General features: G+C 40.9%; 1 protein-coding gene across 1 annotated transcript in view; it reads right to left on the bottom strand.

The window, feature by feature from the left end:
- The window catches only part of cemip (cell migration inducing hyaluronidase 1), a 220,155-nt gene that overhangs the window by 95,503 nt on the left and 100,553 nt on the right, over positions 1–24,099 (bottom strand). The window contains 6 exon segments of the mRNA XM_052040346.1: positions 1,246–1,316; positions 11,772–11,918; positions 11,920–11,949; positions 12,200–12,436; positions 14,691–14,832; positions 18,559–18,696. Coding sequence (XP_051896306.1) covers positions 1,246–1,316; positions 11,772–11,918; positions 11,920–11,949; positions 12,200–12,436; positions 14,691–14,832; positions 18,559–18,696 — 765 coding nt within the window.

The following is a 24,099-nucleotide window of genomic DNA, read 5'->3' as shown; positions in this document are numbered from 1 at the left end:
GTTCAGCTTCCCTACTATTAACTTTAAGAATCTTAGTACTTTCCCTAATGCCTCCGTATCATCTCCAGAATACAGACCCTAGAACCACTGAGAATACTCTGTGTTGTCTAACCAAAGGTACGTGCGAGTTTAAACTATTCACGAACCCTCCACATACACTGGAAATGCAATCAGAATATTTAAACACAGACACTATGAAAAAGAAATAAATAGGTCACCTGCCAGTTCATAAAGTCATATCCATTATCTTATCAAAGCAGATTAAAATAACAAATGTAGGATGTGACTCTTAACTGGGAACCTGGTTCAGAGCACATCACATGGAGCAGTCCTATCCAATACAATTTTTAAATGCAAAGAACAAAGTGCTGGACGAACTCAACGGGTCAGGCAGCGTCTGTAAAGGGAAATGGATAGTTGATGTTTCGGGTTGAGGCCATTCATCTAGAATGAAAGTAGAGGGGAGAAAGCCAGTGTAAATAGGTGAAGGGGAGGGGGTAGGGCAAGAGCTGGCAAGCGATAGGTGGACCCAAGTGGGGGGGGGGGGGAGGGTAGGGGGGATGATTGGCAGATGGAATTATCTGCAGTCCCTTGTCTCTCCAGTTTTTAAATGGATTCCAAGACTTCCAGCCCCTCTGCAACTTCTGCAGCCTGAACAATGCTCTATTGTGTGTTTACAACAAATTGAGAGAGGTTGCAATCCTTCTTCAATATTTAAAAGGATTGATCCTCCAATTCTGGCAGCACTTCCATTTCCTGCTACTGACCTTCTCCCACTCATTATTCAGGGAAATGGGTATATTATAGGACCTCATTATAGGATGGATCCTGACTGCAGCCAAGGTACCACAGATCTGGTGAGCATGTAATAAGAGGAGATCATTCAGCCTAACTGCCTGCCTCTCTTCTGCAGATTTGTCTCTATCCATATTGCTACTGATGTTTTTGGGAGTTTACCATGATGCTTTCATTGTAACATAGAATGATGGCAGCTGGGTCTTTTCAATCATGCAGCATGCCAGCTGGTCCCATACCATAGCCCTTTCATCATAGCCCTGCAATTTTTATGCTTTCACATACTAATCTAATTCTCTCTTAAAAGTTCCAATTGATTTAATTTGCAAAGTTTCATTTTGGAGTTTATTGTTTCTGCCCCTTTCACTGGCGTGAGGGGACACTTGTGTTAACTAGATTCCAACCGATCCCTCGTGATGTAATTTTGTAAGAGAATGTTTTCTTGGTTACCTTGATAAACAACATGATCCTCAGCAGAAGATTCAGGGGAACCTTTAACAGTGACAAAGCTCCAAGGATGCCTTTAAATTTAAATTGAAAGAATTTACTGTTAAGGCAAATCTTAAATGGGCATGAATGCAACACTGCATAAAACTTCAAAATACTCATGAGCATTGGAAACCTATCTTCTCAAAGAGGCTCTAAAATATTAGAATACAGAGAGAACAATATACCCAAGCTACATTAAAAATCTGACTCATTTTCCAAATCTTAAACCACCAAAGTATTAAATGAAAATGTAATGATTCCCATTTTTGGAAGGGTCTTCGGTGAGAGTTCTCTCTCTCTCTCACGCAGTTTTATTTCCAGCCTTGTACATCTCTTCTCCATTTAATCCACATCCATGACAGTAGCTATCAAATTAAATCATTAGACTTTACCAGTCCAGACCCTGTATCACAATAACCACATTACTTACCTGATTATGTGATTATAGAGGTTTTGTCATTAACACATGTTGCATCTTTTTATCAAGCTGATCTGAAGTGGGGCTGTGCACTCCACTCCACTTTTTGTATATTTTGATTAACATCAAAACAGAGGTATAAGCACTAACAGTGTATATCATACATCCCTCTGAACAATCACCTGCAGCTTTGTGAGGGTTGGTGATGACTTAAAAAGTACTTACCCTTAGTTTTTACAGTGGATTTTGAATATTGGTATATCAAAGTGGTTGTGCATTATGGATTTAAACAGAGTGGATATTAAAAAGTGCTAACATTGGCAACATTTTCATTGTGGGTATTCAGTGCAGTGGGGAAAGCAGGTGATGCTTTGTGGCTCCTGTACTTGTGGTGGTTTGTGCTAGTTTCTGGCAGCAACAATTTGTCTGGTACTTAGTGTGTCAATGTGCTTCTTTGGACAGATGGACTAATTAACTTTAAGTTAAAACAAACTAAATATTAAATATGAATAGAAACCTCAACTAATCAACTATATAAAACAAGACTTGATGGGAATCCACAGTTGGTAATGTGTTGAGACTGCAACATGTGAGAGTTTGTGAAAATCAGCAAGATCCCCAACAACCACATCTGAATCAACTGTCTATCTCATGGAGAACTTGGCTCAGAATTGTTGAGCATTGAGAATGAGCTGCAGATATTGTGATGCATCAGTGAAGAGGAATAAGGCAGCAACGAATAGGAGCAGGATTAGGCCGTTTGATCCTTAAAGTCCACACAGTCTTTCATCAAGATCATGGCTGATCTCCTACCCCACCTTCATTTTCCTGTACCATCTCCATATTGCTTGATTCCCATCATATTCAGAAATCTATCAAACTTTGTTGTGAATAAACTCATGACCAAGATTCCAGAGTCCTCTGGGGTCGAGAATTCCAAAGATTTGCCATGTTCTGCATGGAAAAACTTCTCAGTTTGGTCCTAAATGGCCTACCCCTTAATCTAAGACTGTGATCTTTGGTTCTGGTTTCATCAGCCAGCAGAAACGTTCTCCCTGCATCCAGCCATTAAACTCCATGAAAACTTTGCAAGTTTCAATGACATGGAGTCACACAGTGCAGGAACAGCCCCTTTTGTCCATTATGTCCATGCTGACCATCAAGTACCTATCTATACCAATGTCACTTATGAGCACTTGGTCCATAACCATTTGCACTTTGGTAATTCAGGTGCTCACTTAAATACTTCTTAAATGTTGTGAGAGTACCTGCCTCCATCATCCCCTCAGGCAGATCCTCTGTCACTCCCAATTTTGTGTACTCTTTTGTGTGGGATCTTAGCAAAAGTCTGAAAATTCAAGTACCCCACACATCCACTGGCTCTTCTTTATCTATGCTACTAATCACATCCTCAAAGAACTTCCAGTAGATTAATCAAACAGAATTTACCTATCATAAATCCATTTTAACACTGATCTACTTATTCTTTTCAAGTTATGTTAATATATCCTTTATTAGATTCTAGAATTTTCCCTACTACTAACATTAGGGCAACAGGTTGGTAGTTCCCAGTTTACTCTCTCCCTCCTTTCTAAAACAGTGGGGTCATACCTTACAATCTACAGTAATGTTAGCTGATCTATCCAAAAGGGGAAGAGAGGTGAAGTAGAATGCACACAAATTAGCAAAAGGATTAAAAATGGGCCGTAGAAATAGGTAAATGGAATATGGGAATGAAACTTCTACAAAATACACAGGACTCCTTTCTATTGCAACATGCAAGAAGTCCATCAAGAGAGGATTCATTATTGGACCTGGTAATGGAGAATGAACCAAAGCAGTTAAGAGAACTAAAGGTAGGCAAACATCTCAGCAATAGTGACCACAATATACTAAACTTTAAAATGAAAATAGAGAAGGATGAGGATGACAAAAACCAGGTTACTATTTAGGAGAAAAACTGATTTAAGGGCTGAGAATAGATGTTGGGAAGATAAAATGGGAAAAAACAAAACAGCAAACAGTGATGTTGAAGACCGATAGGTAACATTTAAAATAACGCTCAAGAGTGCGGGAAAAATATATTCTGCTAAATGAACAAATCAAACACTCTGGAGATCTATGGATGAATAACTGAGGGTAAGGAAATTGCCATTCACGAAGTACAAAGGCAGCAGAGGAGTCCATGATAAAAGAGAATATGGGGATTAGGTGAGGTAAAACAAACAATTAGGGAGGCAAAGGGGAACAATGAAATTAAATTATCAAGGGACATAAAACAAAATGGTTAAATATTTTTATAGATGTATCAATTTAAAAAAAAGGAAAGCTAGGAATAGGGAATAGAACTATTAAGGAACAGACAAACGATATACCATATTGAACAACAGGTGGTAGTACAAAAATCATTTATCAGCAATATCGGAAAGGTTGACATGACATTAGCTGAAGAGATGATCCAGGAGATAAGCATTTTAAAGAGGAAAAACTAATCAAACTCAAACAGTGTAAAATCACCATCTGGATAGATTGCACTCACACGTGTTAATATCACCTCAGGAACAGACTGCAAATGCTACATATTTAGTAATTCATTAGAAAAAGGCACAGAGCCAGAGCCTTGTGGATATCTAACATGGTACCTATATTTAAGATTGTGCCTAGAGAGCTATAGACTAGTCAGCTTTAATATTACTGGCAGGAAAAATATTGGAATTCCTAATAAAGGACAGACTAGAAGAATACCTAGAAATGAACATTATAAAAATGAATACACAGCACAGAATTCAAAAGGGAAGGTCTTTCTCTACTCTACTGTCTCTGTTACCTCTTCAGGTTCATAGAGAATGATAATGCAGTTCACCTAACTTAGCCAGATTTTCAAAAGACCTTCAGTAAGGTCATAATAGACTAACAAGTAAGGCCCGTCTGTACCCAACCCTTCTCTGACCACACTTGGAATGCTCTGTGCAGTTCTAGTCACCATAAATAAAAATGACGTAGAGGCAGAGGAGGTGATACCAGAAATACAAAAGGTATATATATATCAGTGAATGATGATAGGCTGTTTGTTTTTTTCTCTTGAGAAATGAAACCTGAGGAGCAAACTAATAGGGATCATTAAAATTATTTGGGCGTAACGTGAATGTAGAGAAAATGTTTCCACTTGTGGTGCAGAGCACTACCAAAAGCCATCAATACAAACTAATCATCAAGAAATCGAATAGGGAATTCAGAAGAAACTTGATTATCAAAAGAAGAATGAGAGTGTGGAACTTGCTACCACAGGGAGTGATTGAAGCTAGAAATATATAGTGGTTAAGGAGAGCCTGGAGAAGCGTTAGATGAAAAAAAGTGGGAGGAGGCTTGAGTGAAGCATAAATGCTGGTATGGAATGGCATACATCCCATGATCCAGGAAAAAGTCACATCTTTTACGTTAAGTAGCAGTTTAAAATCAGTTACAATCAGTAATCAAGGACAGTTGGCAGCAGAGTGGTGCAGCAGTCAGTGCTGCTGCCCCTTAGCTCCAGGACCTGGTTTCATGCTGACCTAGGGTTCTGTGTGCAGTTTGCATGGATTCCCTGTGATTACATGGGTTTCCCCCAGTCACTCAGGTTTCCTCCCAAAGAGATGCTGGTTAGTAGGTTAATTGGTTACTATAAGTTACCCCTGGTGTAGGAGGGTGGTAGGAGAGTCAGGGTAAGTTAATGGGCATGTGCAACAGAATTAGTTACAGGAAACTAGCGAGGACAGGGAATTGTCCTGAGACCAGGCATGGACTTGATGGGCTGAATGGCATCCTACTATATTGTAAGGTAATATGATATTTGGAAGTATGATATACGACAGAAGACTGAGCTACACAGGCATCGGGACCCAGGGTGTGGTGCTGCAGAAGCCTCAGCCAATCACCTTGCCCTTATAGTGATAAGAAGAATGACATCAGGAACAAGCAAATTGACTGTGGCAACATGGTGCTGGTCATTCAATTTAGGGAAATATAAAACCAATCTACTATAGTAGAGAATAGTATAGTCAGACAAATGGACACTGTTCTCTGGAGCCATGGTCAGGACTCCTGAAGGCCTTATTGCCCATCTGAAGATATATAAAAACTGCTGCTTCTGGAAATCTGAAATAAAACAGAAAATGCTGGAAATACTCAGTAGATCAGATGGCACCTGTGATAAGGGAAACAGAATTAATGTTTCAGGTCTGAGACAAAGTTCTGACGAAGGGTCTTGGGTTTCTGCTTTAGTGTTGCTTGACCGTTGGCAGAATTGGAGCTGAAGAAATTTGAGTAGAAATGTTGTTGTGATCCACAAGGGAATCATAGAACATAGAACACTACAGCACAGTACAGGCCCTTCAGCCCATAATGCTGTGCCGACATTTTATCCTGCTCTAAGATCTATCTAACCCTTCCTTCCCACATAGCCCTCTATTTTTCTATCATTCATGTGTCTAAGAGTCTCTTAAAATATAGGTGTAGCTAGATATGAGGTACAGCTGAGTTGGTTAAGAGCTGGGTACCAAATTAAAAAGCAGAACCTTAAAAAAGTTAATAATCCTTGGATTGTTATCTGATGTGCAAACTGGAATAGGGAGAAATAAGTAAGAAAACTAACTGCATGGCTTAAGGAATGACGTTGATGATGGGGATCTCACTTCATGGGGCACTGACTCAAATAGGGAAAGAGAGAGTTATTCGGTTGAGAAGGATTCTACCTTTACTGCTGTATTGACAAATTCAAGGGAGATAAATCTAGAAATCTAAAAAGCAAATTGGTTTGAATTAATAGTCATTGTAGAGACATGGTTACAGGGAACTAATGCTGGGAACTAAATATTTTAGGGATTAAGACTTTTCAAAAAGAATGGAAAAAGAGGGAGGGTAGCAATGATAATAATGGATACATCAGAGCAGGAAGCAGGTTCAGAGATGAGGAAGTAGAAACTGCACAGAAGAGATGAGACATAACAGGTGCCAGATAACACCAAGAGAGTTGCTCATAGGCCTCCTGATGTTAGCTACACGACTGGACAGAATAATGATCAAGAAAGAAGAAAATTTAACACAAATAATGCAATAAATGTGTCTTCTAGGACATAAATTTTCATACAGACTGAAGAATCAGATTGGCAAGGGTGGTCTAGAGCAGTGGTTTTCAACCTTTTTCATGCTGTGGACCCCCAGAACATGTCCTTGTTAGATGGCGGACCCCCAAAGCCCACAAAATCAAACAATCGATAATTCATGCACACAACACTTAAATTACTGCACATAGGCCCTATTGAAATAGTGACTATTTCAATCACTGATAATTACCAGCAGTGTCTTTCAGTGTTCAGTTCAATGTGAAGGTTGTGCCTGTTTTGCACTGCAGAGTTTGTCCAAATGCGGTGGTATGTACTAGAAACATATGCGTATGTCATCCTCAATATTCAGTCTTGATCTGTATTTGGTTTTCATGGCAGTGACTGCAGAAAATGCTATTTCACACAAGTAAGTGGTTGCAAATGGTAAAAGAACATTGACGGCTTTGCCGGACAGCAGTGGATACTCCTGGGAACATGCTATCCAGAACGACAACAGAGACATTCAGTTGAACTGCAAGTGCAAAGTCCTGTCGGATGACAGTTCAGCCAACTCTTCTTGTTCACGTCCAGTTAAATCAGTAAGCATGCATTCAAATGGATTTTGAATCCAATCAAACATGCTCGTGTCATCGTCGCCAAAATACTCATGGAAATAATGTGACAGCTGTTGAATATGATTCAAAACAGTGCTCGCAATGGCCTCTGTCTTAGTCTCGTTCACTGTCAGAAAGTCAGCCAGCAACAGAAACATATCATAGACACCTTGTTCGCATCTTCCCTTCCAGATATGGAGTTTTTTCTGGAAGGCATTGATTTTGTCATGCGTTTTCAGAACATTTGAGCCAGGTCCTTGCAATTATACAAGGGAGGCACAGTAGCGTAGCGGTTAGCGCAATGTTATTACAGCGTCAGCGATCGGGGTTCGATTCCCGTCGCTGTCTGTAAGGAGTTTGTACGTTCTCCCGTGTCTGCGTGGGTTTCCTCCGGGTGCTCCGGTTTCCTCCCACATTGCAAAGATGTATGGGTAGGTTAATTTGGGTTTAAAGTGGGCAGCGCAGACTCATTGGGCCGGAAGGGCCTGTTACTGCGCTGTAAATAAAATTTTAAAAAAAGATAGATTTAAGCTGTTCAAAATGTTGAAAATATCTGCAAGATAAGCTAATCTGGCAACCCACATCTCATCTGTCAAGAACTGTGCCAATGATCCGTAATGCTCATTTAGAAAAATGAGCAGTTCATCTCGCAATTCATAAACACGCTGCACAACGCGGCCGCGTGACAGCCATCTGACTTCTGTATGTAGCAACAAATGCTTATGCTCGGCTTCCATTTCACAGCATATGTTTTCAAACAAACAATGATTGAGCAGCTTGGCTTTGATAAAGTTAACGATTTCAATGCATGTGGAAAACACATCAGCAAGATTTTCATCCATATCCTTTGCAGCCAAAGCTTCACGGTGAATCACGCAGTGGGTTGCTGCTACATGTGGAGCTAGTTCTTTCACTCATGTGACTAGACCCGACTTCCGTTCCGTCATTGCGGCAGCACCATCCGTGCATACTCCAATACACTGCGTCCATGCCAATGCCGATTGTACAAAAAAAGTGTCAAGCACACGGAAAAGTTCTTCACCGGTTGTACGCCCTGGGAGCACCTTGCAAAACAAAAAGTCTTCCAAAGCCTCTCCTTCCCAGCAATATTGAACATAAACCAACAACTGCGCAGCACTGGCAACATCAGTACTTTCGTCGAGCTGAATCGCAAATCTGACTTGCTGAAGACATGCTATCAACTGGCTCTGTATATCTTCTGCCATGTTGCCAATTCTTCTGCTTATTGTGTTATCAGACAGTGGAATGGCTTTCAGTTTTTGACTGGATTCTTTTCCCAGTACAACTTTGCACATATCTACTGCTGCAGGCAGTATAAGCTCTTCTCCAATTGTGTGAGGCTTTCTGGAATGTGTTATTCGTAATGCTGCCAAATATGATGCGTGAAGAGCCTTCTCACTTACAGTGGTGCAGACTGTCATTTTGCCTTTCTGCTTGAGGTACAGCTCCTTTTGCCGCTCAAAATATTCCTTAGGCTTACTGGAAATAACTGGATGCACTGTTGTTAAATGGCACTTCAATTCGCTGGTTTCATTGCATCATTGGACAGTGCTTGCAAACACACAACACAGAGGGGGTTAGTCCGCATTTGTCGCCATTGCGATGAAGCCACATGAAATGTATTCTGGATTGTACTTGCGTTGTTCTCTCTTTCAGTCACCCTTATCCCCTTCATCATCAGAATCTTTCAGTTTCTGGTCAGCTTTTCTCTTCAGAAATTTCTCCATACTCAGCAATACACGCTGGGCAGTTTAATTACTATTACTGATAAACAAACTTATCAAAACTAATCTAAAATTTACACACTTGTGCACTTTTCATTTAACAGTGACGTCACTGTGGCGTAAATGCACGGTAAGTAAGCAATATTAGAAATGTAGAAAAACTACAGCACAATTCAGGCCCTTCAGCCCACAAAGCTGTGCCGAACAGGTCCTTACCCTAGGAATTACTAGGCTATAGAAACATAGAAAAACTACAGCACACCGACAATGTCACTCAGTCTCGCTAACACTACAGTGCACAACAGAATAGTAGTGAGTAGTGAACACTACTGACTACACAAATTGAATATTAAGCGGCAGCTTACCAGAAGGGAACACCGTTTAAGTCTCTAAGATTGTCACCTATAACAGAATAGATATGGTCGATTTTCTGAATAGTGGAAAACTGGAGCAAGCAAGTAAGCTATGTATTTGTAACAGGTCGCTTTTCCATTTTTTTCTTGGCTTGCTCGTGGACCCCTGGCAACCGCTGTAGACCCCCAGTGGTCCGCAGACTACATGTTGAAAACCTCTGGTCTAGAGGATGGGTTCATTGGATCCTATCTGAATGGTTTCTTGGGATAATATGTGGTTGATCCAACCAGGGACTAGGTTGGTTTAGATCTGATTTTGTCAAATGAGATATAGTTAATTAGAAATTTTATAGTTATGATCTTCTAGAGAGTGATCACAATTTAGTAGCACTTCACAGTTCAATGAGTTCAATAATGACATTCTTAAGTCAGAAACCTGAGTCTAAATAAAATAAAATACGCGAGTATGAGATGTGAACTGGCTGAGGCGGACTGGTAAATAAGTTTAAAAGTTACATGCAAAGGTACATATTTAAAGAAATCTCTGAAAATCCTCAATGTTGCAATGTGAAATAAAAGTTCCACAGGAAAAATGTGTAACTAAAAAAAATCTGATTAAAAGAAACATCCAGTGAAACTAAGATTTTGGAAGATTTTATGAAACAGCAAAGGACGAACAGAGAAATGGAAAAAGAACATTGAATATGAGAGTAAACAAGCAAGAAATAAAGCAAAGAGAGTAATGAAAGTAATAGTGGATCTCTCTGGGGCTAAGAGAGGAGAAATCAGAAGGAACAGTAACACAGTTCATAGGGTTGCTGCCTCAGAGCTCCAGTGACCCAGGTTCAATCCGGACCTCCAGTGGTGCATGTGGAGTTTGCGCGTTCTCTTTATGACCACTTGGGTTTCCACCCACATCCCAAAGACATACAGGTTAGTAAGTTAATTGGCCACTGTATGTTGCCCTAATTTGTTGGTATGTGACAGAATATGGGGAAATTTGATGAGAAGGTAGGGAGATTAAAATGGGATCAGTATAGAATTAGTGTAAATGGATGCTTGATTGTTGGTGCAGTTTAGATAAGATATCTTTATTAGTCACATGTACATCGAAACACACAGTGCAATGCATCTTTTGTGTAGAGTGTTCTGGGGGCAGCCTGCAAGTGTTGCCACGCTTCCGGTGCCAACATAGCATGCCCACAACTTCCTAACCCGTTCGTCTTTGGAAAGTGGGAGGAAACTGGAGCACCCGGAGGAAACCCACGCAGACACAGGGAGAACGTACAAACTCCTTATAGACAGTGGCCGGAATTGAACCCGGGTCGCTGGCACTGTAAAGCGTTATGCTAAAGGACCAGTTTCTGTGCTGTATGAACTTATGACTCTATTTGTGCTATGTGACTGACTCTATGACTATCTGTGAAATTGATATGGAATATCAGAGGGGATCAGATAGTAAAGTGAACTGAGGTAGAAGATAGCCCTGATCTTGTCTCATGGTAGAGCAGACTTGAGAGGTTGCATGGTCCACTCCTGTACCTATTTTTATAGTGTTCATGTTCTGCAGGTGTACTTCCAGAAGTGTATTTAGAAAACTAATGGGGATTCTTATTTAAAGAGAAATTGAAATATATACACGACTCAGACTTAACGGATTACTATTAATGCAGATCTGGATCCATAAGGAAAATGAAATTGACATAAACTACACACAAACTGAAGAGATAAAACTCTAAGAGAGCTACAAGAAGAGGCAGAGGTAATATAGTTAGGTAAGGTTTGCAACTGAACAGAAATATAGCAGATAAAATTAATTCATAAAGATATCTGGAGTAATCCAAAGCATTTAGATTCCATGTTGGCTTATTGAGAGGTTTCTGTTGAAGGTTGAGCTGGCTGGGCTGATTGATTTTGTTGCTATGTTAGACTTTAGTTCAACAACTATGTGAAGTTGGTAGCAAAAAAATGCTGGGCTTTCATGGATGAAAAAACCCAGTAAATTAGATGGATTTACCTTAAAGAATATCAATGATTGCTGTTGAATACATCTTACCAGAATGAAACTGAGCATTGTGGCAACATTAACATTCTAACATTTGAAAAATAAGGCTAATTGCTGGCCTACAATTTGGATTTCTTGCAGTCACTGAGAAATCGCTCATTAGTCAACTGCCATGTGTGAATAAATACAGGCAATGAAGTTATCCAAGAAGTCAATTAGTTTGATATTTAACATTTTTCCTTAACAAAAATATAAATTTTAAAAGCTTTACCTGAACCCCAGGCGTCTGAAGTACTTGCTCCCCAACTTTGACAACACATTCCTGGCAAGGTCATCCAACTTAACCGATCCCTCATCATTCACAGCCACTGATATTATCATGCCTTTTTTAACTTTGTCCAAATACTCAGCAAGTCTCTACTTTCCTCTTTGCTTTATATGTATCAAACCTGTTTTATACAAAGAACTTAATTGAGCATATGGATATTAAAGTCATCAATCACTTTGAGAGCAGTTAAGAACAGCGCACTTAGAACTCTTACTCTACAAGGAGTGGAAGTAGAAGCACACTGAACAATAATGCTAACAGATGCAGATTCATGCTGTGCATCAGAGCAATTCCAGCTTTCAGACTCTTTCCTACAGTGAATATGAGGAGAATCTGAGCTAAAAGATTTAACAAACCAATTTAAAACATACCTGTCTGAATGGATCACTTCTCCATACTGGCTAATGACATGAACAATGATGCCTCGATGTCCCCAACTTCTTTCAAAGTAGTAGCCACCTTCTCTCATTCCACCAGGATGGAGGGTGCGGTTCAAAAATGTCCAGGACATTTTATGAGCACCATGAATTTCCAGAGACCCTCCTCGACTAACACCAATGTACTTCAGCCCAAAGTAGCTATGAACTTTTTCTGTTTCTTCATCAGATCTACAAATGAAACAGCAATTGAAAATTAAAAAACTGCAGATGCTGGAAATCTGAAAAAAAGATGAAAAACATTCCTGGTGAAGAGTCATTGACATGAAACATTATCTCTGTTCCTTCCTTTTCAGGTGTGCCTGACAGCTGAGTATTTCCAGTACATTTTACAAATTAAACATGTCAGGAATTAAATGTGGTAATGTTCAACTTTTCACTAACTATATAGGACAAGTTTTATTAATAGGATATTGGGATCTTTATTGCCCAGTTTTGCAGATATACGTGTACTGACAGTTCCAGAATGACATCACTGGTACATCTTTGTGGAGTGAATCATTCTATCCTTAGTGAAAGCACTTGTGCATGCACCGTGAACAAATGCTGAAAGAATCCAGAGCACACAGAAGATAACACCAATCAGCATACATAATTTGATGCCACTGCTCTTACTTTGGAGATCAACAATTCTACTGGTACCCTCTTTTAAACCCACACAGCAAGAAATGTTCACTAGCAGGTAGTGTCTTCGCAGCAATATTTTTACTTATTCATTTTTTTGGGATATGGCAAATCAAGCAATTTAATCGTCTTTCTCCATTAGTCTTAATATGGTGGTGGTGAGCATCACCTTGAACTGCTGCAGGCCTTCTAGTGAAGGTTCTCCCACAATGCTCTTGGGAATGAAGATCACAGATTTAGAGAAAGTGACAATGAAGGAAAGGCGATATATATCCAAGTCAGATGTGGTCTAACTCAGAAAGGAGCCTGCAGGGTTGGTGTTCCTGTGTGCCCTGCTGCTTTTGGCATTCTGAATAGTAGTGGTTCACAGGCTTGGGAGATGTCGTCACAGTAGCCAAGGCGAGTAAAATTGGAGAGGTGGGTGTGGTGAGGATGTTTCTTCTTATGGGAGGGTCTAGATAAGGGGTCACTGTTAAAATAAAGGGTCACCCATTAAGACAGAGATGAGGTGAGTTTCTTCTGTCAGGGTCTGAGTCTTTGGAACTTTCATCCTCATTAAGGGCAGTGACTTTGAATATTTTTAAGACAGGTAGAGAGATTCTTGATAAGCATGGGACCGTGGGTAGATGGAATATGGAATTCGATTACAAACAGGTTTTATTGAATGGTGAAACCTGCTCCTAATTCACAAGTTCATATATTCACATGTTTGCAATACATTTTGTACATGGTACACATTACAGCCATGGTAAGTTAGTGGCGGATGGAATGAATATTTAAGGTGTTGAATAGGGTATCAGTTAAGCAAGTTACTGTGCCCTGGTTGTTGTCAAACAACCTAATTGTTAGAGCTGCACTGATTCAGGCAAGTGGAACATATTTCATCACACTCCTGGCTTGTGCCTTGTAGATGGCATAAGGCTTTGGGATGTTGGGTGATGAACTACTCACTGCAGGATATCCAGTTTATGATAGGTTCTGATAGCCAGGAGATAATGGATATCTCACTGATTTCAAGTTGTCTGTAGAAATCAGTTTCTCGGTTTTCCTTGAATACACTATGACTAAGAGAAGTAGCACAGAGGCACAGAACAAGATGGTGCTAAAAAGAGGAGAAAGAAAGTGTGGAGAGCTCTCAAAAGGCCACTACATGCAACCAGGTTGTTCAGAGTGCAATACTCTGACATGAATCTCAGTATGGAACAGAAAGTGAGATACCTCCAGCCTCTGGAGGAGCACTACATAAGATCATTAGGATAGGAAAATGCATCCAGAAGTCATACATAAGTAAGTGGGCAAAAGCAGTTGACTCTTTTTGTTTGCAGTATAACACAACTTCCTCATATGCAAATCCCCTGCAGAAATTTACCAGCTATTGCAACTGCAAAGAGGAAAGCCTACTGAAAGCTTTCTCATGGAGCACAGTGCTAGTGCACAACCTATACATATGGGTGCAGTGTGCATGCAATGGGAGAACTGAAGTCAACACAAATCAAAAGTGAGAGCCATACACTATGATATCTGAATCAGCATCACCTATTTGACACAATTTCTCAAAGTCAAATTTAACTCCACATTTTTAGGATTTAGATTCTGATGTCATATGATTAAGTATATAGAAGTTAGTGCATTGTGTGCTGCTCACTACATCCTACTTTTCATGGCACTTATACCCTGTGTACGTATACCTAAGTCAAAATTAAACTTGACTTAAAAAACTTGACTAATTTTCTTTACCTGCTGTACATGCAAAATTCTGAACAAGGACAATTAATTCTACAATACTCTGAATTCCAGTTACCTTCCATACAAAATGATGGTGACATTTCTCTGAAAGGGACAGTCTTCACTTCCCACATGCATCTCCCCTCCTTCTTCAATCAGGATGTTTCGTGTTCGAAGAACAATAGGTTCTTTGCCACTGTCTGAAATAACTAGTTTGCCTAAAGAAGATAAAAAACAATGTACAGATCTTATGGGAATTGTATAGATTGTCACAGCAAAGAAGGAGCCCATTCTACATGCATGTGTGCTGGTTCTCACAGAATTATAAACACTTACAGCACTGGAGAGGGCTTTTCTTCCCACTATTTTCATGCTAGCTAAAGGGCCACCTGGCTCTTACCCACTTCACTGCTCTTCGTTTGCAGCTTTGTAGGTTATGGCACCAGTATTCATCTGAATTTATTTTGAATGTGCAATAGGTTTTATGGCATTTTGTAAAATGCCTGTGATCAGTCTGCAGGGGCAACCCCAAGCTTCCCGTTGCCTGCCATTCTGACCTGTCACTGCCCTCTTGCACTGTCATAACAAAGCCCAGTGTAAGCATGGGCAACAACACCATCTTCCATCTGGGCAACTTGCAGCCTTCTGGACATGATAATGAATTCTACAATTTCAAGTAACTAGTTTTCTCTGTCTGTATCAGAACTGGCCATTTCTGCTGTAAGTTATCCATCTGTGATATTGGCTCAATGTTTCTCTCTTCATTAGTACAGACTGACCTGCTGGGCATGACCTTAAAGCCATTGGTGCCCTGGGAAAGAGGCGCTGACTGTCCACTCTATCTATTCCTCTCAATATCTTGTATACCTCTATCATGTCTCCCTTCATCCTCCTTCTCTCCAATGAGAACAGCCCTAGATCCTTTAGTCTCTCCTCCTAATCCAAACTCTCTAATCCAGGCAGCATCCTGGTAAATCTCCTCTGCACCCTTTCCAACACCTCCACATCCTTCCTATAATGAGGCAACCAGAACTGGACACAGTACTCTAAGTGTGACCTAATCAGAATTTTGTAAAGCTGCATCATCACTTTGCGGCTCTTAAACTCGATCCCCCAATTTATGAAAGCTAACATCCCATAAGCTTTCTTAACTACCCTATCCACCTGTGAGGCGACTTTCAGTGATCTGTGGATATGAACTCCCCAGATCCCTCTGCTCCTCTACACTGCCCAGAATCCTGCCATTTACCTTGTACTCCGCCTTGGAGTTTGTCCTTCCAAAGTGTACCACCTCACACTTCTCCGGATTGAACTCCATCTGCCACTTGTCAGCCCAGCTCCGCATCCTGTCAATATCCCCCTGCAAGCTTTGACAGCCCTCCACACTATCCACAACACCACCAATCTTTGTGTCATCTGCAAACTTGCTAACCCAGCCTTCCACCCTCTCATCTAAGTTGTTAATAAATATCACAAAAAGTAAAGGTCCCAGAACCGATCCCTGTGGGACACGACTAGTCACAGCCCTCCAATCCGAATGCACTCCATCCACCATAACCCTCTGCTTTCTACGGGCAAGCAGAATTCTGAATCCATACTGCCAAGGCTCCCTGGATCCCTTGGCCTCTGACCTTCTGAAGAAGCCTACCATGCGGAACCTTGTCAAACGCCTTAATAAAATCCATGTAGACCACACCACTGTACTACCCTCATCAATCTTCCTGGTCACTTCCTCAAAGAACCCTATTAGGCTTGTGAGGCAAGATCTTCCCTTCACAAAGCCATGCTGGCTGTCCCTAATCAGTCCATGATTCTCTAAATGCTCATAGATCCTATCTCTTAGAATCCTTTCTTACAGCTTACCCACCACAGGTGCAAGGCTCACTGGTCTGTAATTCCCTGGATCATCCCTACTACCTTTTTTGAATAAGGGGACAACATTCACCACCCTCCAATCCCCTGGTACCATCCCCGTGGACAACGAGGACTCAAAGATCCTAACCAACGGTTCAGCAATCTCCTCCCTCGCCTCACGAAGCAGCCTGGGAAATATTCCGTCAGGCTCCTGAGACTTATCTGTCCTAATATTTTCTAACAACTCCAACACATCCTCTCTCTTAACATTTACATACTCTAGAACATTACCCTCACCAACACTGTCCTCAGCATCATCAAGACCCCTCTCCTTGGTGAATACTGAAGAGAAGTATTCATTGAGAACCTCATCCTCTTCCACAGCTTCCAGGCACATCCTCCCACCTTTGTCTTTAATCGGACCTACCTTTATTCTAGCCATCCTTCTGTTCTTCACGTACAAGAAAAAAAGCCTTGGGATTCTCCTTAACCCTATTCGCCAAAGCCTTTTCATGTCACCTTCTCCCTTTCCCCAGACCTTTCTTAAGTTCCTTCCTTGCTACTCTATATTCCTCACGAGCCCTGTCCAATCCTAGCTGCTTACACCTTATGTATGCTGCCTTCTTCTTCCCAACTAGTTGTTCCACCTCTCTCGTCACCCACGGTTCCTTCACCCTACCATTCCTTCTCTGCCTCACTGGGACAAATTTATCCCTAACATCCTGCATAAGATCCCTGAACATTGACCACATCTCCCTAGTACATTTCCCTTCAAAAATGTCATCCCAATTTACACTCCTAAGTTCTCGCCATATAGCCTCATAATTCGCCTTTCCCCAATTAAATATCTTCCCGTTCTCTTTGCTCCTATCCCTGTCCATGACAATTCTAAAGGTTATGGAGCAATGGTCACCGTCCCCTAAATGCTCACCCACCGATAGATCTGTCACCTGTCCCGGTTCATTACCTAAAACTAGATCTAATATGGCATTCCCTCTAGTCGGCCTGTCAACATACTGTGTCAGGAATCCGTCCTGGACACACTTAATAAACTGCGCCCCGTCTAAACCTTTGGCACTAAGTAGGTGCCAATCAATATTTGGGAAGTTGAAGTCTCCCATTATAATAACACTATTATTTTTGCATCTTTCCAAAAACTGCCTCCCAATCTGCTCCTCAGTATCCCTACTGCTACTGGGGGCCCTATAGAATACTCCCAGGAGGGTAACTGCCCCTTTCTTGTTCCTAACTTCCACCCATATTGACTTGAGAGAGGATCCTTCTACATTATCTACCCTTTCTGCAGCTGTAACAGTGTCCCTGATCAGTACCGCCACCCGTCCTCCTCCCCTCCCTATTCCTTTTAAAACACTGAAAACCAGGAATATTCAATATCCATTCCCGCCTTGATGTCAGCCATGTCTCTGTGATAGCCACGCATCATAGTCCCATGTACTTATCCAAGCTCTCATTTCATCTCCCTTATTCCTGATGCTTCTCGCATTCAAGTAAATGCACTTTAGCCCATCCACCTTACTACTTTTATAGCCTGTACTCTGCTTCTCCTTCCTCAAAGCCTCTCTACCTGTCAGATGTGACTTTTTCCCATCCCCTTCCTCTGACCTTCTCCTCCGGTTCCCCCCTCGCAATCTAGTTTAAACCCTCCTGAACCAGCCTAGCAAACCTGGCCGCAAGGATATTGGCCCCCCTCAGGTTCAGGTGTAACCCGTCCTCTCTGTACAGGTCCCACCTTCCCCAGAAGAGATCCCAATGATCCAAAAATCTAAAACCCTCCCTCCTGCACCAACTTCTCAGCCACGCATTCATTTGCCATCTCCTCCTATTCCTACCTTCACTATTGCGTGGCACTGGCATTACCTGGAAAATTAACTTACTGATGGAGCCATGGTTTTATTGTTCCATCTCAACCAATGCTCTTTTGTACAATAACATGGATAATATAGTGACAAAAAAGTAAAAATACAAAAACAGGTTACATTCTGTTGACCAAAATTAAGTGAATTTTAAAGTGAATCATCTTTCTTAGAAAAGAAATCAAGGCCTCTTAGATAATAATTGCTAAGATGTACCTCCATCAAAGATGTGAATAGAATGGACTGTCACTGACGATGACAGCAGTAGCTTCCGATTACGTCCAATGCTGACTCGATGTTCCTTATTGTGTCCAGGGTTCCAAATTTGGAGATCTGGATCCTGGTCAGGGCAAGCTTACAACATAAAGCAGATCATTATCAATATAAAACTCATTGCCTTCAGTGCAGATCCCATCGTTATCACCTACAATAGAGAATCCATTACTCTCAAAACTGAAACCCCTGCACTCAATATAAGACCACCATCCTCAACGTATAACAATGATTTAATTATCTGTGTGAGAAATGAGTGGTTAATATTTGACCCCAGCTTAATCATGGATCTCTTAGGACACAGGTGTACAGAGTTGTTTTAAAACAACATTTGAGTTTGTAATGTTAGGAATAATTGAGAAAATTATCTGACTTGATAAAATGTTCTACTAGACAGGATGAAGGAACAATGCCATTAAGTAGAAGAGATTCTGTGCAAGTTCTAATGGCAGGATTGTGAACAATGAATGGATTCATCAATCTACGAGTAGATCCTTCACATCTCTAATGGCAAGACACTCCCCCACCTTCCGTCATTTGACAAGGACACCCTTCTGTGGCTTGTCTTCATCATAGAACACTACAGCACAGTACAGGCCCTTCGGTCCAGAATGTTGCGCCGACATTTTATCCTGCTCTAAGATCTATCTAACCCCTTCCCTCCCATATAGCCCCCTATTTTACTATCATTCTATCTATTTACCTATCTGAGTCTCTTAAATGTCCCTAATGTACCTGCCCCCACAACCTCTGCTGGCAATGCGTTCCATGCACCCACCACTCTGTGTGGAAAAACTTACCCCTGATATCCCCCTTATACCTTCCTCCAATCACCTTAAAATTATGTCCCCTCGTGTTAGCCGTTGTCACCCTGGGAAAAGGTCTCTGACTGTCCACTCAATCTATGCCTCTTATCATCTTGTGCACCTCTATCAAGTCACCTCTCATCCTCCTTCGCTCCAAAGAGAAAAGCCCTAGCTCGCTCAACCTATCCACATAAGACATGCTCTCCAATCCAGGCAACCCTGGTAAATCTCCTCTGCACCTTCTCTAAAGCTTCCACATCCTTTCTATAATGAGGCAACCATAACGGAGCACAATACTCCAAGTGTGGTCTAACCAGAGTTCTATAGAGCTGCAACATCACCTCATGGCTCTTGAACTCAATAGCCCGACTAATGAAGGCCAACACTCCATATGCCTTCTTAACAACCTTATCAACCTGCATGGCAACCTTGAGGGATCTATGGACGTGGGCCCCATAATCCCTCTGTTCCTCCACACTGCTAAGAGTCCTGCCAAGTCTTGTTCAATACAGAATAAAAACACAACAAAAGATATCCATAATAAAAGGGTTATGGGTGTTTTAAGGACTGAAAGATCAAAAGAGTACATATAACAAAATAGAAACTGGAAAACCTTGTGGAAAACTAGATGGTAAGGTATCCCATCATCCAGTGAGCTGGAACTGATTTGTTTTTAAAGAAGACACTTTTCTAAATCCCACTGAACCCCCCAAGGCATTGATGGCTATGAGCCAAGTGCTGGAAAATGGGATTAATACGGATGGGTGCCCACTGTGTACCTGGTGAGCCAACTGGCCTGTTTCCACGTTGTATGGCTCTATAACTCCAGCATGTTGTTCCAATGGATCTGGGTGGGGCTTCCATAATTTTGAGTTAAAAGTGTGTGGGTGATCATGACATCCAAGTTTGCCTGGGTTGTTAACTGTCCAAATGTAAAACTAGCAAGTGTGGGAGTCCGTAGGCATGATTTTCACCGTTTACTCACTCCATTAAAATTGTCTCTCTTGACCAGATATCCTGTGTATTCCTATTTATTAACTTTATACATATAGTTCTAGTGACAAGCTTGTTCAGCTCCAAGTACTCACAAACATATTTTTTAGTTTATAATCCTATTTAGGAATGGTAGCAGGGCAAAGATCTCATCCAATTATAGATTCCTATGACATAGGAAGCCATTTGGTCAATTATGATTATGCCAACTCTTTGAAATTATTATCCAATTAGACTAGTCCTTTGATCTTGTCCCATGGCTGAGCAAAGTTTTGTTTTCCAAGTATTCATCATATTCCCTTTTAAAATAATAGTTATTCCCATAGCAGCAATAACTGCTTAAGAAAAAATGTATGTTTATATGTTTTCATGACTTCAGCATATTGCAGAATGCTTACATGGAGTATTCTTGAAGTGTTGTTTCTGAAATGGAGAGAAATGACATTTGCTATGTTTGGCACTAGCTTAATCACTAATCACTTACGATATGTTAGTGTGCAGAGTGGTTTTAAAACCAATTTAAACACAGCAAGTTCCACTGTAAATGTAAATAAAAAAAACCTGCATGTGTAGAAATCTGAAATAAAAACAGAAAAAACTGAACGCACTCAGGAGGTCAGGCTGCATCTATAGAAAGACAAATGGGTAATGTTTCAGATCCAAGACACTTCTTCAGAACTGGCAAAGGGAAGATTCCATAACTGACAATGAGATAAAGGACTGACCAAACTGCGCTTTGGGCGCCTTTAAACATTCAAGAGATCATCTGCAGCATCAGCTCAACAGGTCACCCAAAGGACAATGCTTCCAACAGTGTATTCACTCTGAACTGCACTCTTAAAACAATATAAGTGGGAGTCTTTTAAAGGAGAGTAAACTGGAGTTCAGGGCCAGCATATTCCAGTAAGGTTGAAAGGAAAACATTGCAGGATCAGGGAACCTTGGATGAGAAAGGTTATTGAGGTTTGATTGGGGAAAAAAGAAGGAAGCACATGGCAGGTATAGGCAACTATAATCAAGCGATTCCCTTGAGGAATATAGATGGTGTAGGAGAGTATTTAAGAAAGAAATTAGGAGGGCAAAAAGAGGCATGAAATATCTTTGGCAGGAAAGATTGAGGAGAATCCCCAGTCATTCTATAGGTATATTAGGAGCAAAAGGGTAGCTAGGGAAAGAGTGGGTCCCTCAGGGGTAATCTGTGCGTGGCCCTAGGGGATGTGGACAAGGTTCTAGATGAATACTTCATCTGAATCCACCAAGGAGGAGGACATGGAAGTTAGTGAGTTCAAGGAGGGAGACATTGCTAACCTGGAGCATGTCAGTATTAAGAAGGTGGTGGTGTTAAATGTCTTGGAACATGCAAGGTTGGATAAATCTCCGGGGCTGGATGAGATACTATGGGAAACAAGGGAGGAGATTCCTGGGGCCTGGACAGAGATTTTTGCATCATTGTCATCAAAGGTGAGGTACCAGTGACTGGAGGATAGTTAACATTGTTCCTTTTTAAAGAAAAGCAGTAGGGATAAACCAAGTAACTACAGGGCAGTGAACCTTACATCAGTGGTAGAGAAATTATTGGAGAAAATTCTAAGGGATAGAATTTATGTACACCTGGAAAGGCAAGAACTGATTAGTGATATTCAGCATGAGCTTTGTGCTGGGGAAATACTATCTCACTAATGTGATGGAGTTTTTTTTGAGGAGGTAACAAAGGAGACTGATGAAGGCAGAGCAGTAGATGTTGTCAATTGGACTTTAGTAAGGCAAGATCCCACATGGTAGGCTGGTACTGAAGGTTAACGCACATGGGATCCAAGGCAAGCTGGCTAGATGGATCCAAAATTTGCTTGGTGATAGGAGGCAGAGAGTAGTATTGGAAGGATACTTTTCTGATTGACGTTTGCGACCAATGGTGTTACTCAAGGATTGGTACTGGGACCTTTGCTGCTTGTTATATATATTAAAGACTTGGATGTGAATGTAGTAGGTATGATTAGCAAGTTTGCAGATGACACAAAACTTGGTGGTGTTGTGGATAATGAGGAAGGTTGTCTAAATCCAGAGCAGGATATAATTAGATGGAAAATAAGGAGGCATGGGATCCAAGGGGACATTGCAATGTGGATCCAGAACTGGCTGGCCCACAGAAGGCAAAGAGTGGTTGTTGAAGGGTTGTATTCTGCATGGAGGTCGGTGACCAGTGGTGTACCTCAGGGATCTGTTCTGGGACCCTTACTCTTTGTGATTTTTATAAACGACCTGGATGAGGAAGTGGAGGGATGGGTTAGTAAGTTTGCGGATGACACAAAGGTTGGATGTGTAGTGGATAATATAGAGGGCTGTCAGAGGTTACAGCGGGACATAGATAGGATGCAAAGCTGGGCTGAGAAGTAGCAGATGCAGTTCAACCCAGATAAGTATGAAGTGGTTCATTTTGGTAGGTCAAATATGATGGCAGAGTATAGTATTAATGGTAGGACTCTTGGCAGTGTGGAGGATCAGAGAGATCTTGGGGTCCAAGTACATAGGATGCTCAAAGCAGCTGCACAGGTTGACTCTGTGGTTAAGAAGGCATATGGGGGAGTCTGTTGGTGGCGCTTGATGGACTAAGTCATAACTTGGCTTTGGTCCAAGCACTTTTCAATCTACTATTTACCACTTTTAATAAGTCTTTTACAATACTGGCACAAGTTTAATTTTGATTTTTAACTGTTAAAATGAACACCAGATCTAAAGCTTCAGCTAATGGTAAAGGTAATGGAGACCAACCTACTTTGGAAGCTATTTCTAATCTGGATAGAAAGTTTGACTGGAGCTTTGCCGAATTGAAGTCCATTTTAAAGGACTTTGAAGACAAACAAAATACTCTTATCCAGGAAAACGCCAAACAAATGCAACTAATTGCTGAACTTGACAAAGCTGGTAAAGAGAGAGATGCCAAACTCCACTCACTTGAAAAAGCCTTAATTATGACCAAGCAAAACCTGGAAAAGCAACAGAGGATCATTGACCTGGAAGGACGCAGCAGGAGGAAAAATTTAAGAATCATCAATTTTCCAGAGAACACCGAGACTGGTAACCCTACAGAATTCTTTTCTAAACTTCTGGTCAATGTGTTTGGTTCCGAAATGTTCCCTGTTCAGCCCATTCTGGATAGAGCTCACAGAGCATTAAGATCCAAACCTGCTCTGGATCAAAAACCTTGGCCAGTAATATTGAGATTTCATTATGTCAATGTCAAGGAACTTTTGACTCGTACCGCTCATGGACGTGGAATGATTCGATTTAAACAATGGAAGTTTCGAATAGTTGAAGATTACACCCCAGAAGTTATGAAAGAAAGGCTGACCTACAAACCAATTATGGCTCTTCTCTATCAAAGCAATTATCATCCTGCATTATTATTCCCAGCAAGGTTGAGAATTACACTCCCTGATAAATCTCGCAAATGGTTTAAATCCGTCCAAGAGACCGAGGAATTTCTTTTGAACTAGCTTTTAATTTTAGAAGCTAAGAAATGCGGAAGAGACACAGTGTTTTTCCTTTGATTTACTACCTACTTGCTTTATTATGCAATTAATTTTTAGATTTAAACATTTCTTTTTCTTTCTTTTAATATTTTTAATGTTTTGTTTTAATAATAATTAAGAATTTAACAAAATGACTGATCGTTTGCTTTCTTTTC

Source organism: Pristis pectinata, chromosome 28 (assembly GCF_009764475.1).
Source record: "Pristis pectinata isolate sPriPec2 chromosome 28, sPriPec2.1.pri, whole genome shotgun sequence".
In the NCBI taxonomy this organism is placed as follows: Eukaryota; Metazoa; Chordata; class Chondrichthyes; order Rhinopristiformes; family Pristidae; genus Pristis; species Pristis pectinata.
This window is presented reverse-complemented; position numbering and strand designations above follow the sequence as displayed.